Below are 17,701 nucleotides of genomic sequence, written 5' to 3'. Positions count from 1 at the left end.
ACACATTCTCTCCTGTTCACCAAACTGGGGAAATAATCTATAGCTATAAACAGCAACAAGAGAGACAACAGTCAAAGCAAAATGAGAGAAAAAACATTGCAAGACTTCTTCCGTTCTTCAGACATGGGTAATGCTTGAAAAATTATTACTTGTGTCGACTTCTGAAAGCCACCTGAACACTCCCCTTGAGCCATCATGGTCATGAAGTTATTACAGCAGAGATGGAGGCCCAATTCAGACCATATCTTCAGAGCAATTCAGTCTATCCCATTACCCTGTTTTATCCCTGTAGCCCTACAATCAGATTTCCTTCAAGTACCCATCAAATTTATTTTTTGAAATCATTGATCATCTCTATTTCCACCATTCTAGTATACAGTGAGCTCCAGATCATGACAACACTGAATGAAAAAGATCCTTCTTGTTCTATCATTGCCAGTTTATTAATCTGAACACCAGATCTAGAGACCTGCCATGGCAGATGTTGGAATTTGAATTCATTATAAATCTGGAATTAAAGATGTCTAATGATGACCACGAAACCATTGTCAATTATCAGGGAAAAACCCATCTGGCTCACAGCGAAGGAAACTGCCATCCTCGCCTGGTCTGGCCTACATAAGACTCTACACCCACAGGGAGAAAGTGAGGACTACAGACGCTGGAGATCAGAGCTGAAAAATATGTTGCTGGAAAAGCGCAGGATGTCAGGCAGCATCCAAGGAGCAGGAGAATCCACGTTTCGGGCATAAGCCTGAAGAAGGACTTATGCCCGAAAGGTCGATTCTCCTGCTCCTTGGATGCTGCCTGACCTGCTGCGCTTTTCCAGCAACATATTTTTCAGCTCTACACCCACAGCAATGTTTTGATTGTCAAATATTCTTTGGCCAATGAGAAATGGTCAATGAATGCTGGCCTAGTCAGCATCGCTTATATCTTGTAAATGAATAATTCAAAAGAGCCTGCTTCTATCCTGCCTTAAATCACTCAGACCTTGTACAAGCGCATGAAAACAGATTTCTTTAAAACTAATACCAGATTAACCTCGCCATTCCACAGGTTGCATGTGTCACAATCAATTGCTATCATCTTCACTGATGATGATTTGAAGGGTCACAATCTTAAACATTTTAACAATGCTTTCTCTCCACTGGCACTGCCAGATCTACTGAGCTTTTTCCAGCAATTTCTATTTTTGTTCCTGATTTCCAGCATCCACCTTTCCATGCAGGTGGTGAGAAAGGGAGAAGAAAGGTCAAATAATTGGGCAGTTTGGCCAATTTCCTTCACAAAACCTCAGCAATTAAGATCTGGGAGAGATGATGATTTATGGATGGCCTTTGGGGCCTGCCAACAACTAAGGACTTTAAATGGTCAATTTACAGTTTTGAGGGCCTCAACTTGCCACTAGGCTTGTAATCTGCCTACCCTCGCAGATAAGTGAGATTTCCTGACAGAGAAACCAGGGCACCTTATCTGGTGCCCCAGTCTAGGACCTAGCGGGGCAGGGGTGGGCCACGAAAGCCAACTTTGGCCTTGGCCTCTGATCACACTGAACCCCTACCCAGTTCCCGTGACATCAAGCCCATCATTCCTTACCCTGCAACTCTTCTTGCTGGTGGGGACAGTTAGTTGTTACTAACTGAAATTACTTGCCCCATAATTGATGCACAGAGCATTAAAACACTTAAGTTAACACTTCAGTCTTAAGTTAACCATCACCAACTGTAGTACTGTTCTTATATTAATGAAAAACGTAATTTTGTCTACTTGGATTAACTGAGAAGAGTTCATATTTTTCTAGTTTTCCTAATATATTGTCCCTCAATGCTTTACAAGGAGGAAAAGGAAATTTGCAAGGAGGAAGAGGTAAATTCCTACCAGGAAATTGAGCACATTTTGAAAAGGCAGCATGGTCTAAGAGACATGTCTTTGATGAAAAAAAATGAAAGCAGGAATGATAACACAGCAAGACAGCACTGAAAGATAGTTTGAGAGTGTAGGAATATTTAAAAATTTAGGAATGAGGAAATCAAGAGGTGTAATGCTAACCTATTTTTAAGAAGGTGGGAAAACAGGTAGCTAAGAGATATGAAGCAGTGCAACCTGGATCATGAAACTGATTCCAGGAGTCCCTTGAGCTCTTGCATAATTCCAGGAGAAAAAGGAGCGCAAGGTAAATTCTGATTACGAATTTCAACAGCAACCCATTTCAGAATAGTAAAAATAGGTCAAAGGGCTTAATACGTGAAGCATCTTGGTAATTCTGGGGATTGAGTAAGGGCAATGCAGTATTCTTAAATGTCCTGATTTTGCATTTAAAGCTCAGCTCCTGTATTAAAGCACAAGGATCTGCACCATTGAGAGCTGAAAAAGTAATGAATTCCAAGCAGTGGTCAGCTGAACAATGCACAAGCTTCTGCAACATGTAAATTTGGATTCAATAATACAGTAAAAGCTATCAGGTCAATGGTAGTTGTACCATCTCGTGGAAGGTAAGCCCACTCAACTGGTTGACACTACAAAAAAAAAGTAGCAACCAGATGAAGAACAGGCAGGGAAGGAGCCAGTGTTTTGATGGACAGATGGCAGCGTAGAGAACACTGGAGATACTGTCCTTGCAGTAGAACTGTAAGTAAAACCTGTTGCCCCAGAGGAACACATTGCTAACAAAGGCAACAGTTTAGCATCACAATTTAAATTAGCGAAGTCTGCAAAAGTTGCAGTTAAAAACAAAGAAAAAATTTACAACTCATTCTTTAATTTATTTAGCAATGAACCTACCTCCTGGGACAGATCCTGTGCATTGGCGCTCACAGGGTATGGTGGACTCATCTTGTGCATGTGAATGGCTACTGTATTGTGAATGTTGAACGCATTTTGAAAATCCTGGTTCTGAACCAGTTGCAAAATGAGAGCCACATCATCCTGACTCTGGCTGTCAACCAGGCTGTGTTGTATGTGTTTTAGAGAAGACAGCAGTTCATCTATTTCTAGAGTTAAGAAAATAAAAGCCTTGTCAGTAGAATTATTTAATAAATAAAACATTTCACAGTTCTTCTCAGCAACATAGGTCAAATTACAGCCAAAGCAATGGAGCATATAGGAACATAAAAAAATATGAACAGGAGTAGACCTTCAAGCCTGCTCCAGCATTCAATATTATAATAGCGGATATCCTTCTCAAACCTTGCTTCATACACTTTGATCCCTTCAGTCCCAAGAATTATATCTAACTCCTCCTTTAAGATTGTGCACGCATTGGGACTATGCAGCAGAAATGAATTTGTAGACTCAGAAATTTTAAATTCAAAATGTGGAAGGTCAGGAGCTGACTCAGGTCAATGAGGATAGCAGAATGGGTGAGGGGCTTCATGCAGGCAAACATTCAACCAGGAGTAAATTAGTACTTCTTTCAGGTAAAGGATGGGAGGCCATAAAGCTTGGAGGTGCTGACGGCACATTTAGGATTCTGACATGTACATTGTTGTAAAGACAGAGACAGACAGTGTTATGGAGATGCAAGTAGTTGAAGAGGATACGGATGGAAACTTAGCTCAAATCAAGCAGTTGCCAAGCAGTCTCGTGAAGGTGTCTTGAAAGGGAAATGGAGTCAGGGATCACAGTTACTCACTTTGGTTTCATGAATGGAAGAAAAACACAAGCAGTTTAGCAGCAGAGAGAGTGTTGAGAGATAGAGTTAGGTGCTATCAGCAGTTCTGTGGAACTGGATGCACATTTTCAGATGATGCTGTGATGAAGCAGAATCTAAATGAGAACGAACATGGGGCCATAGGTAGATTGATGGAGAACTCATGAGATGACAGTGCTATGTGAAGAGAGAAATTGTTGTAAATTGTGTGTACATGGTTAAGAGTGGAACTGAGTGATGACAGTCTCATGGAGCTGGATGAGAGTGGATGATGGGTAGGTCAGTCACATCAAAGACTGCAGAGATGTCAGGGAGGGACAAACCAAAGTCATGATTCCAGTGTTAAACTGTAATCTGTATCAAGTTTTAATTCTGTGAAACCCTTGTTAAAAAAAAAACTTGATTACTGGGTACTACAGTACAGTGTCATCCCCGATTACAGCCATCTTACTGTTGCAGCTCGGGTGCAAGCCTGACTAAAGTAATTTAAACCAGCAGGTGCAATTAAAAAAAAGGGACATCAGCTAACATGCAATATATTCAAAGATTTGAGGGGAAAGGGGATTTGAAATGGAACAATGTTGCATGGGAACACATGAAATACAGGTGTTAAACAGTATTTTTTTAAAAGAGAAGGATGCTAGAAGTGAAACAATAATATACACAAGCAGCAGCATGAAGCAATAGACTAACTTTAGTACACAATATATTTTAAACACTGCAGAAAAGTTCTCATATTTCAAAATTGTAAACCCACAATTGTCAAAATGTTGTAATTTGATCTAAGCTATTACACATTTCAAAGGAAGAAAAAGGTTTTCAGTTTCTCTTCAACATAAATATCTATTTAATATATGTAGAATTACAAAAGAAATCTACTTTTGAAATAATTTCAAATAATACCTACAAAATTACCCACTTCATTTGATATTTAGTAAAGAAATGGTTGAAACATTGCCCAACACCAGTCATCAGCATGACTTGAACGGCAAAAATCAAACAAGGGATACAATTTCTATAGGTTGTGGCAGCTATTAAGGTAGGAGAAGTACATGCACCAAAAAGACTAGTTCAAAAAGATCATCTTGGAGGTCAGTAATGAAGGAGCTTGGATTCAAAATTGCTGGCAAAGGTCAGAAAGAAATGGGAGTGTTATTAGCACATGGAATATTGGAGTTGAGCAAATTACATTTAAGCAGGAATTTGATGGACATTTGAAGTACTCCAGAGCACAAGGAGTCTTTGGAACAGTCTTCCTGAAAGACTAATAGAAGCAGAGTTCCTGAATATTTTAAGGCAGACATGGATAGATTCTTATTAATCAAAGGGGTGAAAGGATATTGACATAGACAGGAATGCAGATTGGAGGTCACTTTCAGATCAGCCTTAATCTTACAGATTAGCAGAACAGGTTTGAGGGACAGAATTGCCCATTTCATCTCCTTGGTCATATTTTCACAGGGGAACGGTAGGAAAACAGGATAAGAATAATTTGGGAAATAGTAATAGCAAAATTATGATGGGACAAACCACATTTTTGTAGTCTTACAATTCCTGTTGATAAAAGCTGCTCTGCACCAAAAAGGAAAAGTCGTGAAGATTCTATGGCTTTGAGGTCTTATTGTCCTTTTTTTCCATAAAATGAGGAGAGATTGAGACAGAGGTGATGAGTGGTCTATTCCAAGCCAAAAAAGTGAACAGCTTGTGAGGCCTTGGGTTTTTTTTTAAAAGAAAGTTTGAATAATAGAAACAGCATGAAAGAGTTGAGTCAGAATCCTACAGAAATAAGGTTTTAGTTTAGCTTTCAGTAGCTGTTGAGATTTGGAAGCTGCCATACATCTCTGCTACAGCAAAACATTTGAGCTCGCACTCTCACTCTCACTCTGCTAGAATGTTTTCTTAATGTTCTTTCTTCCTGGACTACAAAAACATTGCATGTGAGACAATCCATTTTACTGAATTTGCCTTTGCCAAGGATGTGTTTAAGGGATGTTACTATATTAGAATAGTTGCTGTTTAGTAGTTAAATAATCTATTATTCTGTTAAGTTTTCCAAAAGAGTTAAATTTAGACCAATTCCTCCTTCATTTGCTTATATTTTAACTGTAGGTTAAGAATAAAATGTGCTTTGCTTAAAGCAGAGTACGTTTGACACACAGCCCCTTACACTGGTCTTTAAATAAGATAAGAGTTAAGGTCTAAGCTATCTTCTTGACATATTTGAAGGGGGTTTGGTCTGGTCCATAACAAACACCAATGCCAAATTTTAATGGCATTTCTTCCCTGTAATTTGGATGCTTAACTTTCCAACAGGAGAACTTTTAATTCTGCTGTTGCACATGATATGAAATGAACACAATCTTTTAATTTTCATGTCAAGATACTAGAAAAATCTATAAACCCAATTTACAGAATATTACTGTTGCGCTATGACACTCAAATTACTATAAAATGTTACCTCAAATCATTCAGATGGTCAATATCTTAATGCCATTAAATCTACAAAACAGAAAAACTTAAAAAGTATCAAATACTCTGTATCTGGAGAGAGGTTCATTTTAAATAAAATATCTAATTATGAAAACTAATCAATAAGAAATTAGGTTTTCACTCGTTATGTCCACTTACGTACCTAAAACTTTAACAGTGTTGCTGGGTCCTTCTAAAATATCCTCAAATGTAGGGTTATCAATGCCCACTTTTGGTTGAACCTGGGCTAGTTTTTTCAGACGAATGGAAGAATTAAGTTCAAACTCCTGCTTCTTTCCCTCTTCTTCTCGTCTACGACGCATATCATCCTGTTGTTGGCGAATTCTTTCCAACTGAGCACTTCGACGTACAGGCAAGGTTCGTGAGCCCAAGTCATCAGGACAATCAACTGCCATTTCTCGGTGTCTTGGTGGCTCATCATGAGATGAAAGGTCGATGTTCTTCATCTCACTTTCTGGTCCCTCTGTAACATGTCCATTCATGTGTGAGGTAGTCATGATTAAAATTTAAACCTTTCCACTTTCTTCCTAATGTCTAAAAGTATTAGGTCAAAGTTGTTTTGGTTTCAGAAAGTCCATGTTAATAATAACGGAACTACTACTTGTAGTAAAATTCACATGGCTGTGCACTTAAACTTGCCAAGTCCACTTCAACTGAGGTCGACCTGGAAAGCAAGAGACAGAATTGCTTAAAGAGAAAGAATAAAATAGAATTTCATCCACTCTTAAAAAGAAAGTCATTAAAATGCAAATATTCCATAATCTATTCTTGACATTTATTTTCTCAACATTTAAGCTGTGCAAACCCATAATTCTCAAGTTAAATTAAATTACATCACATTACCTTATTCTAATTCACTCATTGCGCCTCCACTGAAGCTCCCAATCTTGGGAAGCACCAGGCATTGTACCCATATTTTTGTAGCTTACCCCTCCCAGGGTCCCCACAGGTCACCCAATTAGACTCCTACAACTACACCTTGGCTCTGGTTAATATTACCGATAAGTCTGCATCTATATAATTTAGAAAGGGCTGCCAAATCTTATAAAGCTGCTCCATTTTGTGGTGCACCATATTTGTAAGATAGTCTTGGGGAGATGCCCCATCACCAGCCTTTACCATCCTATAAGACCTAGGGGATTTTCTGACGTCCAATTCATTAGAATGTTCTTCCTCACACAGTGCGTAAGAATGTTACAGAACCTCTTCCAGTGTTCCCCCAGAGTGGGCATGTTTCGCAACCCCAGGAGAAGAAATACCAGATCCACCTTGACTTCAATTCCCAGGATTTTCTTCAGCTCCCTTACTATTGCACGCCAGTATCTCTGGACCTTGTAACTTGATCAAAAGCAGTATGTAAGAGCGCCTATATTAATTTTACATTTGGGACATCCTGGAGACGCTCCTCTTTTGAACTTAGCTAGCCTCTCTGGCGCTACATGAGCCTTGTGTAAATCTTCAATTGAATGGCCTGTGCTGTTACATATTGAGATTTTCTTTACATTTTCCCATATATTTTCCCCTATTTCCAATAAAATATCCTCTCCTAGCTCCCAATTCCAAGTCCCACCGAGTCTTTCCATATTGCCAAAGGCATGCCCTTTCTGTAAATAATACAAATACTAACCGAAAGAGCGCTCGTGCACCAGAGCACTCTTTTCTCCCTGTCTGACTTGTAAAGCTGAGCCAGGCGAGTGGTCTTCCTCTGTAGATAATTCTTTATCTGAAAATACCGGAAGATGTCAGTTTTAGACAATCCATATTTCTGATTTAGTTGACTAAACGACATCAAGATCTCCCTCTCCAATACATCTCCCAAACAAGAGATACCCTTATTCTCCCATGCCTTAAAGCAGGAGCCCATTGCCCCAGGATTAAATCCTGGGGTTCCCACTAATGGGGTAAACAACGAGGTCTTAAGCCAATTGCTCGGCCTTGCCTCATTATCCTACAAGTTCTCACCGTATTCAAAATGATTGGGCTCTTACACTGCTCATCACGGATTTCATCTTATCCATAAATAATTGATTAATTAGGGGACATCTGTACTGTGAGGCTTCAACATCAAGCCAAAATCGATCCCGAAACCCCTGTACCTAGTCACCCACATACGCCAGCAGGGCGCTTATTTGATATCTCTTCCAAGTCCAGAAGGTCCACCACCCCCTCACCCTGTGGGAGTTGCAATTTAGTGAATTTAATTGGGGGTGCCTGCAACACCAAATGAAGGGCCCAAGCCAATAAGTGAGCCTCTGCAACACTCGTGTGAATAGCAACAAGGGGAGCATTCTCATGGTTGAATAGGCAAGGAAGAACATTCATTTTGATCAGGGCTATTTGGCAACGGTAATCCCTCCCACTGCTGCAAATCCTGTTTTATCCAGCAACACTCCCTAGGACTTCACTATTAAGTGTATAGGTCCTGCTAAGATTTGCTTTCCCAAAATGCAACACCATGCATTTATCTAAATTAAACCATATCTGCCACTCCTCAGCCCATTGGCACATATGATCAAGATCCCCTTGTACTCTGAAGTAACCTTCTTTGCTGTCCACTACACCTTCAATTTTGGTGTCATGTGCAAGCTTATTAAATATATTTGTTATGCTCACATCCAAATCATTTATATAAATGATGAAAAGTACTGAACCCAGCACTGATCTTTGTGGCACTCCACTGGTCACAGGCCTCCAGTCTGAAAAACAACCCTCCACCACCACCCTCTGCCTTCTACCTTTGAGCCAGTTTTGTATCCAAATGGCTAGTTCTCCCTGTATTCCATGAGATCTAACCTTGCCAACCAGTCTGCCATGGGGGAACCTTGTTGAATGCCTTACCTGAAGTCCACGTAGATCACGTCTACCGCTCTGCCCTCATCAATCCTCTTTGTTACTTCTTCAAAAAACTCAATCAAGTTCGTGAGACATGATTTGTCTCTCACACAGCCATGTTGCCTATCCCTAATCAGTCCTTGCCTTTCCAAATACATGTACATCCTGCCCAAGATTCCCTCCAACAACTTGCCTACCACCAACATCAGGCTCACTGGTCTATCGTTCCCTGGCTTGTCCTTACCACCTTTCTGGAATAGTGACACGATGTTAGCCAACCTCCAGTCTTCTAGCACCTCACCTGCGACTATCGATGATACAAATCTCAGCAAGGAGCCCAGCAATTTCGCTGAACAAAGAGACTTTGGAATGCAGGTCCATTGCTCCTTGAAAGTAGAGTCACAGGTAGACAGGATATCCAAGGTGGTATTTGGTATGTTTTCCTTTATTGGTCAGAGTATTGAGTACAGGAGTTGGGAGGTCATGATACAGCTGTACAGGATATTGGTTCGGCCACTTTTGGAATATTGCGTGCAATTCTGGTCTCCTTCCTTTTGGAAGGATGTTGTCAAACTTGAAAGGGTTCAGAAAAGATTTAAGGATGTTGCCAGGGTTGGAGGATTTGAGCTATAGGGAGAGGTTGAATAAGCTGGGGCTGTTTTCTGTGGAGCATCAGAGGCCGAGGGGTGACCTTATGGAGGTTTATAAAATTATGAGGGGCATGGATACTATAAATTGACAAAGTCGCTTCCCTTGTGGGGGAGGGGAGGCGGAGTCCAGAACTAGAGGGCATTGGTGTAGGGTGACAGGGGAAGATATAAAAGAGACCTCAGGGGCAACCTTTTTACTCAGAGGGTGGTACATGAGCTACCAGAGGAAGTGCTGGAGGCTGGTACAACTGCAACATTTAAAAGGCATCTGGATGGGTATATGAATAGGAAGGGTTTGTAGGGATACGGGCTGGGTGCTGGCAAGTGGGACTACATTAGTTTGGGATATCTGGTCAGCATGGACGAGTTGGACTGGAGGGCCTGTTTCCATGCTGTACATCTCTATGACTCTCCAGTAATTGTGCACAGTTAGCTTTATACAGCTGGTGGAAGGCAGGGGTAATAAAAATTCGCAAATATAAAAAAAACCTTTTGACAACCATCTAAACGGGAACTGCATTCCATCCTTCAGATCAGGCACCTCCACTAATCCCCCCAATAGCATGGCTTCTGATTTTGTGAAGTTGATCCTGTATCCCAAAAAACTGCCAAATAAATCAATTTTGTGTGTCAATCTGAATACAGATTTCTCCAGATTGGCCAAAAACAAAAAAGGACATAGTCAGCGTATAGGGTGATCTTATGCACTCCCATTCCCGCCTTTGGCGCCACCATTTCAGGCTCCCTCCTGTACTCCTTGGCTAACGGCTGAATTACCAAGGTAAATAACACCAGTGAGAAGGGACAATCCTGTTGGCTATCTCTCCCAATACTAAAGTTATGTGACTTCGGATCGTTGTACCACTACCAACCACCTAGCAAAGGCTCTCTTCAGATCAAAGTGATCTAGGACCCCAAACAGGTATGGCAATTCTACCCAGTCAAACACCTTTTCCGTGTCTCAGGAGACCACCAGACCAGGGATCAATCGTTGCTGGCATACTTGCACTATATTCAGTACCCTCCTGATATTGTTGGAAGAGCTACGGCCTTTGATAAAACCAGTCTGATGTTCTTTTATAAGCAATACCTTTTCCAACCTCAGGGCCAGCATCTTTGACAGAATTTACATCCAAATTCAACAACGAAATTGGTCTGTATGAAGCACATCTTTTGGGGTCTTTCTCCTTCTTTAAAATGAGGGAGATATTTGTCTCCCTAAGAGAAGGCAGGAGACAATCCTGTGTATATCAATGACTGTATATCCCCAAAAGTGGCTCCGCCAACACATTTATGAATTCCTTATAAAACTCACATGGGAATCCATCTGGCCCCAGTGCTTTGCCACCTCCACCTCTTGTATCATCATAGGTGCATTTAACAAGGAGGCCTGTTCCACATTTATACCACAGAAGTCAAGGTTCTCAAAATAAATATGGACTGCATTCGCACTGCACCATCTTCGCTGTGCTCCAACCGGTATAACTCTGCAAAGTATTCCCGAAATCTAGCATTGATCTTCTTCAACTCATGGGTAACTGTGCCAACCCTCTTTCTGATAGATAGTGAAACACTTCTTTCTAGCCAGATATCTACCTGGCTTATCCCCAAATTCAAACAATCTTTGTTTCGCAAAGGAGATTTCTTTTTGCCACCTGTGTGCGCAAGGAGTCAAGAGCAGCTGAGAGAGCAGTGACTCGCTGCAGCTTGACCACTGAAGACCTATTATAACATGCTTCTTCAGCTGGGCCTCCAGCTCCCCCAGACTCTTTCTAGTTGTTGAATGTGAAGTCATCAGGCCTCGTAAGTCTGCCTTAGTGGTCTCCTAAAGTAGTGATGGATTACTGGCCATACCAGAGTCGATATCCCAGAAGGCCCTGAACTCTTGTAATGTACTCAACAAATTTGCTATCCGTTAACAGGAATGGCTCCATTCGCCAGTGTTGTGCACCTATTCCGCCACTTTTGATTTTAACATCTAAATACACTGGTTCATGGTCCAAGATAGTTATATTCCCAATTTTGGGAGCCAATGTTCTGTCCAAACAGACAAATGGCATAAGGAAAATGTCAATTTGTGTGTGGCACTTGTGAGGGTTGGAATAGAAAGCAAACTCTCTTCCATTAGGGTGGTGATAGCTCCATACATCCACCAATCCCAACTCCTCACACAAATCCACCAATTGTCGTGTATGTAGTGGCTAGGTGTGCCCGCCAGGCACCTTGACATCCTGTCGGCCCTGGGATTCATTAGGCAGTTAAAATATCTCCACCGCCGCCCCCTCCCAAGATCGTACAGTGCACCCAAAGATTCATTAAATTTAGCAACTGCATCAATTAGAAATTTAAGAGGGTATGCCAGGGGACAGTAAACATTCAGGACGCCATACTCTTCTGTGTAGAAGAGCTTTAAGAATGATGAACTATCCATGTTCATCCTTAATTTGCTCAGTTACCTGGAACGGGAGGTTCCTTCTTGCCAGTATAGCCACTCTACTTTTAGAGTTAAAGGAGAAGAATACCCTGTCATAATCCCCTGCTGCAGTTTCCAATGTTCCGCATCAGTTAAATGAGTCTCCTGCAGCAGGGTGATGTCAATCCTTTCCTTCTTAAGGGCTGAGAGCACCTTCTTTCTTTTAACAGGGGAATGCCTCCCTTTTACATTCCATCTAAACAGATCACTAGCCATGGTCGTCGAGGGCAGCCCATGATTTCCCGAGAGGAGAAAGCTTACCCGAGGTGCAACGAGTGAAAAAAATGTTAACTCTATAAAATCTAGAAAATACTCCTATGAAAACTACTGTAACTAAAAATCTAGCCACTACATTCAACTTAAACAAACACCCAAATAAACCCCAATTGAGTAGAGCTCTCCCCCCCAACCTTGGCCATAGAGACTATCCTCTCAATCCTTGCAACCATCCTGGCTCCTTCCAACGGAGACTGCACCCAGTACCAGGCAATTCACAGACAAAGAAAATGAACACCCATTTCCCCCCCCTAAACACCTCTTCTCCCTACATCTTAACCACAGATATAGCCAACCCCAATCCAGAAAAGAACATTTAAAAAAAAACCCAGATATTAACCAACCGACCAAAATGTTAAATAAATCAGGTTTTATACCAGGGCAGCATAGAATCTAAGTTGAAAAATGTGGTGCTGGAAAAACAGCAGGCCAGGCAGCATTTGAGGAGCAAGAGAATCGACGTTTCGAGCATAAGCCCTTCTTCAGGAATCCTCCGCACTTTCTGAAGAAGGGCTTATGCTCGAAATGTCGATTCTCCTGCTCCTCGAATGCTGCCTGGCCTGCTGTGTTTTTCCAGCACCACATTTTTCAACTCTGGTCTCCAGCATCTGCAGTCCTCACTTTCTCCCAGTACAGAATCTAGGACAGATGACCACAAAAAGGGAGAGAAAGTAAAAAAAAAAAGGGGTAGAGAAAGTTAAGAAAACTATACCATTGTCTATAATGGTGCCCCTCTTTCCTCTCCAAGTCCTTTACTTCAAAAGAGTTCAAAGTCAAAGCCTTTTCTGCCGAATCGAAATTATGGACCGTCCCTCCGAAAGCAAAACGCAACATCGCTAGGTACCTCAAGGAGTATTGAATGTTTAGGTCCCTTAATTTCCTTGACTTCATCAAATGCCTTTCTGTTCTTAATTATGGCTCCAGAGAAGTCTTGAAAGAACATGATTCTTGGGCCTTTGTATTTTAAAGCCTGTGGATCTCTTCCCAGTCTTCTGGCTGTTTAAATCATTAACTGTTTACCTTTATAGTGCTGGAGTCGCACTAAGACTGGGTGGGGGCATGGATTCGATGCGCATTGTGATCCAGTGGGCCCACTTCACACTCATTCGGCCAACTCTACTTCCAGCCCCGGGAACTTTGGGAGCCACTTCTCCAGGAATCCAATTAGATCCTCACCTTCCTTGCACTTTGGGAGATCCACGAGCCGTAAGATTTTCCTTCTATTTTTATTTTCCAGATCGTCCACTTGCTCTTGCAGGACCCAAACCTGGTCTTCCAGTATTTGGATCAGTCCTCCAGGGTCCTCCGCACTGCTGCTGTCCTCTGTTCTATTGTTTCCACTCATTGGTCCAGTGTTTCGATCTCCTGCTCATGCTTCTTCAGCATGGCAGATATCTGCTCCAGGGCCGCCTCAATTTTTTTTTCTCAGTTTAGCAAACAGTAAATGCTGCTGTCCCGTTGAATCCAAACAGGCTGCCACGGGAGTTTGAGCAATGGTTGTGGGCACCCCTGACACAGTAGGTGAGTATCCTGCCTGCTGTACTCCTTTCCCCTTTCCTTTATTCGCCTTCATCTTGATCTTAGAGCTATCAAACCACTGTTTTAGAAGCTCTAGATAGTCATCAACTGTATATTGTGAATTGTTTTCCAAGGGGTGGTTAGCTTGGGTTTGGTGGTCGGTCGGTAAAAGGTCCACCTTGCCCAGGGACTGGCCCAGAGTCCAGCTCAGCAGACCTCTTAGATACTGCTGCCATCTTGGATTTCCCCACTTCCCATTTATTTGGTTCTTTAGGCTTTCCAACATATATCGCAAAATAACTAGATCACCAGAACCAGCACCTGGATACATTTTGTCTATATTAATAACAATTTCCAGAGATCAGGAAATTGAGAGGAATAGGTTAAGAAACAAAATGAAGTACCTGGCCCATCTTACAACTCCAAAATTGATAAATCTTATTGCTCAAAAGGATCTGAAATTTACCTGAAAGGCACCTTAAAAGGCGTTTAATATGAGATGTTATTGCCAGCTAGATTTTTGAAGTTTGAACTCATCCGAAAAATTTTGTGCAAAGGATACAAGTGATCGGAGTTTGAATGACTGAGGCAGAGAGCAAGTAAACAAGAGCATGCGCAAGCACAGGAGACATCTTCAGGGATAATCCCTGTTCAAAAGCAAACAAATTGAGAGAGAATTTCTTACCAAGGAAGGGTAAGCAAAAATTCAAAAAACAGGAGGGGAAAACTTCCACTTTAGTTGAAAAGTGAATAGGTTTCTGCAGAAAACAAGCTGCATGAATAAAACCAAGATGGAAGTGCCTGAAATAAAAATTAAGACAAGCAAAAGGAAGAATTTGTGGTGGTGGGACGGGGGGGGTTGCACAAGCCATGAGACCAAAAAAGAATACAGACATACTCATCAACAGTGTGACTCGGCTTAACATCAAGCAATCATCAATTTCTATGTGGACCAGCATATTTCTCACATCAGACTTCAGATTCCCACTTTGTCCAACTGCTGACACTTTCTGTTGCATCTTAACCTACAGGTCAACAGCCAACAAGCATGTGAATGAAACTACTGGTACCTGTCACAGTCAGTGTCAGATGCAGTTCAGCCTCGACACAGCAATGATCTACCAGGACTGCAAAGGTGAAAGTTAGAGTTTAAAGATAATAATTAGGATCTCTCGGTAAGTAGGATACTGCAAATAGTGCAGACTTCTTCTGTTTACAAAGTAAAGGGAGCAGGTTAATCAACTTGCTATCCCACTTGCCCTTTGCTTGATCATACCTTGATTAACTGATGCCAAGAAGTTAACAATATCTCAAGAGTGAAATTAAATGGAATATATTACAGTATTTACTAGTGTGAGGTGGTCGCAAACAGTCAAATACAATAATCAAGCAAACAAGAATAAAAATAAGTCATAGCAGAAGGTAAGAATACGTCTCAGAACAGACTTCTTCCTATCTTCAGAGGCAGCACCAACTACAACTATCAAGTCAGATTCAACCATCTACCTGTTTTTCAGGCTGGGGAAAGGTATACTGTGGTGTTCCTCATATATACTAATGACTTAGTCATGGATACATAAGGCAGAATCTAAGAATTTGTGGTTGCCTTGAGACTTGGAAGGTCACAAACTGTGAGGAGAATAGTGATAGCCATTAAGAGGATAGAAGCTGACAGACACCATATGAAATTTTACTCAGAAGTGAGAAGTGATGCTTCTTGGTAGGAAAAGTGAGGTCAGACAATACAAGCTAAAAGGATATATTCTAAAGAGGGCATTAGAAGACAGAGTGATAGGTAAAAATGGACAAAACATTGAAGGTGCCAGGGCCGGTTGAAAAATCGTTACAAAAATAGACACAGAATGCAAAAGCAAAGAAATTATGAAAAAGGTTTGTAATATACTAAACAAAAAAAAGGATCTGTGGATGCTGGAAACCTGGAGAAACTCAGTAGCTCTGGCAGTATCAACAGATAGAAAGCAGAGTTAATGTTCGAGTCCAGTGACTCAGCTTTAGAACTGCCATGAGCTGCTGAGTTTCTCCAGCATTTTGCGTTTTTGTTTCATAAATACTAGTTCGACATCAAATGGAATACGGTGCAGGAACTCTGCACTTTAGAAAAAGCACAAAATGATTTAAAGCAATGGTTAAGGGAATTGCACTGAAGAAATATAATGTGCGGAGGCTTTGTAGGACTGTTAGGAGAAGATAACAGCCAGTCAAAGAGAGGGACTGTGGAGTAATGTTTTAAAAAGGTTGGGGGCTGAATACATGAGGTGGCAGAATAAATGAGACAGTACGAGATTGTTTGAGGATCTAGAGATCAATTATGGAGACAGGAACAACAGAAAGTATGTCAAAGTCATAGAAGATTTCTTATGTCCAGATGAAACAATCCAGTTACTGAACATCAAGAACAAGAACCAGCAGTACATGTGGTGCTAACTGCACTGTGCATGTACCAGATCAGATGGACAGCAGTGGTTCAAGGCAAATGCTCACTGTGACTTTAAGAGCAAAGGAATGGGTAACAAATTCTGATCTCACTCATTAAGGCTCACTTCCAGCAGCAATCTTCAAAACGTCAGTTAAAAGGGCTGAGGCTTGACAGTGGCTATTTCAAAATGAATGGAATAATTATTAATGCACAAGATGCACTTGCCATAAACAGATCTTTTCTGATGAAAGATTAATCTGAAATGCTAACTGCTTCTTTCTTTACAGATATTGCCTAACCCACTACATTTTCAACTATGTCCTGTTTTTAATCAATGGAAACAGAATTGGATTGAACTGAAAGTTAATTTTTGAAGAATTTCTGAAACTGGCAAACAGCTTCTGATATTGGAAATAAAAACAATGTGCACAAAAAAAAAACAAGGCTTAATAGCATCTGTGGAGAGAGAAACAGAGTTAATATTTCAAGGTTAATATGACTCTTCAGAACTTGAGAGTTAGAAATGTGCTGGGTTTGATGTTACTTAAAAGAAGCATGGATCAGATGGAAGCAAAGCGAAGGTCCAGAGCTTATTCACTAGTTAATTCAATTCACCACCTCGTTTTCATGCCCACATGTGTGTCCCTCAATGTTTTGCAATGTTAAATAGAAACAGAATATAGGAGCAGAAGGCAATTTGCTCTTCAAGCCTACTTCGCCATTCAATATCATGGCTGATAATTCAACTCCGTACTCTGTTCCCACTTTCTCACCATTACCTTTAGCTTCAAGAACTATATTTAACTACTTCTCGAAAACATTTAAAGTTTTAGCCTTAACCAGTTTCGGTGACAAAGAATTCCATAGGTTTGCCACTGTGGGTGGAAGAAATTTTTCCTCATTTCAGTCTTAGACTATGGTTCCTGGTTCTGGACGACTCAGTCATCAAAATCATGCTTCCTGCATTTCCTTTGTCTAATCCTGTTAGAATTTCATTGGCTTCTGCAAGATCCCCCTCATTCTTCTTAACTTGCGAACATAGTCCGACCTGATTCAAGTCTCTTAATCCATCAGTTCTGCCATCCCAGGAATCACTCTAGTAAATCTTCATTGCACTCCCCCTAAACCCAGGGCATCCATCCTTAAATAATGGAGATCAAATCTGCAAACAATACTCCAGGTATGGACTCACTACAACCCTGTTTGTCTGCAGCAAGATAGGTCTGCTCCTCTCGTTGAATCCTCTCACCATGAAGGCTAACAGGTAATCCAAGATGGAGGATGGGAAACATTTCTGGCTGTAACAGGCTGCTCCTTTTTTTTTTGAGGTATTTTAGGTGTTGGAGGCGATTTCCTCAAATTCCAGAAGCAGC

General features: G+C 41.1%; 1 protein-coding gene across 4 annotated transcripts in view; it reads right to left on the bottom strand.

Annotated features, from left to right (window-relative positions):
- Positions 1-17,701, bottom strand: part of pals1a (protein associated with LIN7 1, MAGUK p55 family member a) — a 114,335-nt gene that overhangs the window by 40,486 nt on the left and 56,148 nt on the right. For 2 of the 4 annotated variants that reach the window (XM_043697930.2, XM_087989994.1), the window contains exons 2-4: positions 7,770-7,865; positions 6,285-6,806; positions 2,785-2,993 (exon numbers count right to left, since the gene is read on the bottom strand). In XM_043697930.2, the coding sequence (XP_043553865.1) occupies positions 2,785-2,993; positions 6,285-6,639 (564 nt within the window). In that variant the 5' untranslated portion in view covers positions 6,640-6,806; positions 7,770-7,865. The remainder of the gene's footprint in view (positions 1-2,784; positions 2,994-6,284; positions 6,807-7,769; positions 7,866-17,701) is intronic. The other 2 variants (XM_043697931.2, XM_087989995.1) reach the window with 1 other exon arrangement.

Source organism: Chiloscyllium plagiosum, unplaced genomic scaffold (genome assembly GCF_037043375.1).
Source record: "Chiloscyllium plagiosum isolate Xiang-an unplaced genomic scaffold, Cpla_swu_hap1 HiC_scaffold_8, whole genome shotgun sequence".
NCBI lineage: Eukaryota > Metazoa > Chordata > Chondrichthyes > Orectolobiformes > Hemiscylliidae > Chiloscyllium > Chiloscyllium plagiosum.
This window is presented reverse-complemented; position numbering and strand designations above follow the sequence as displayed.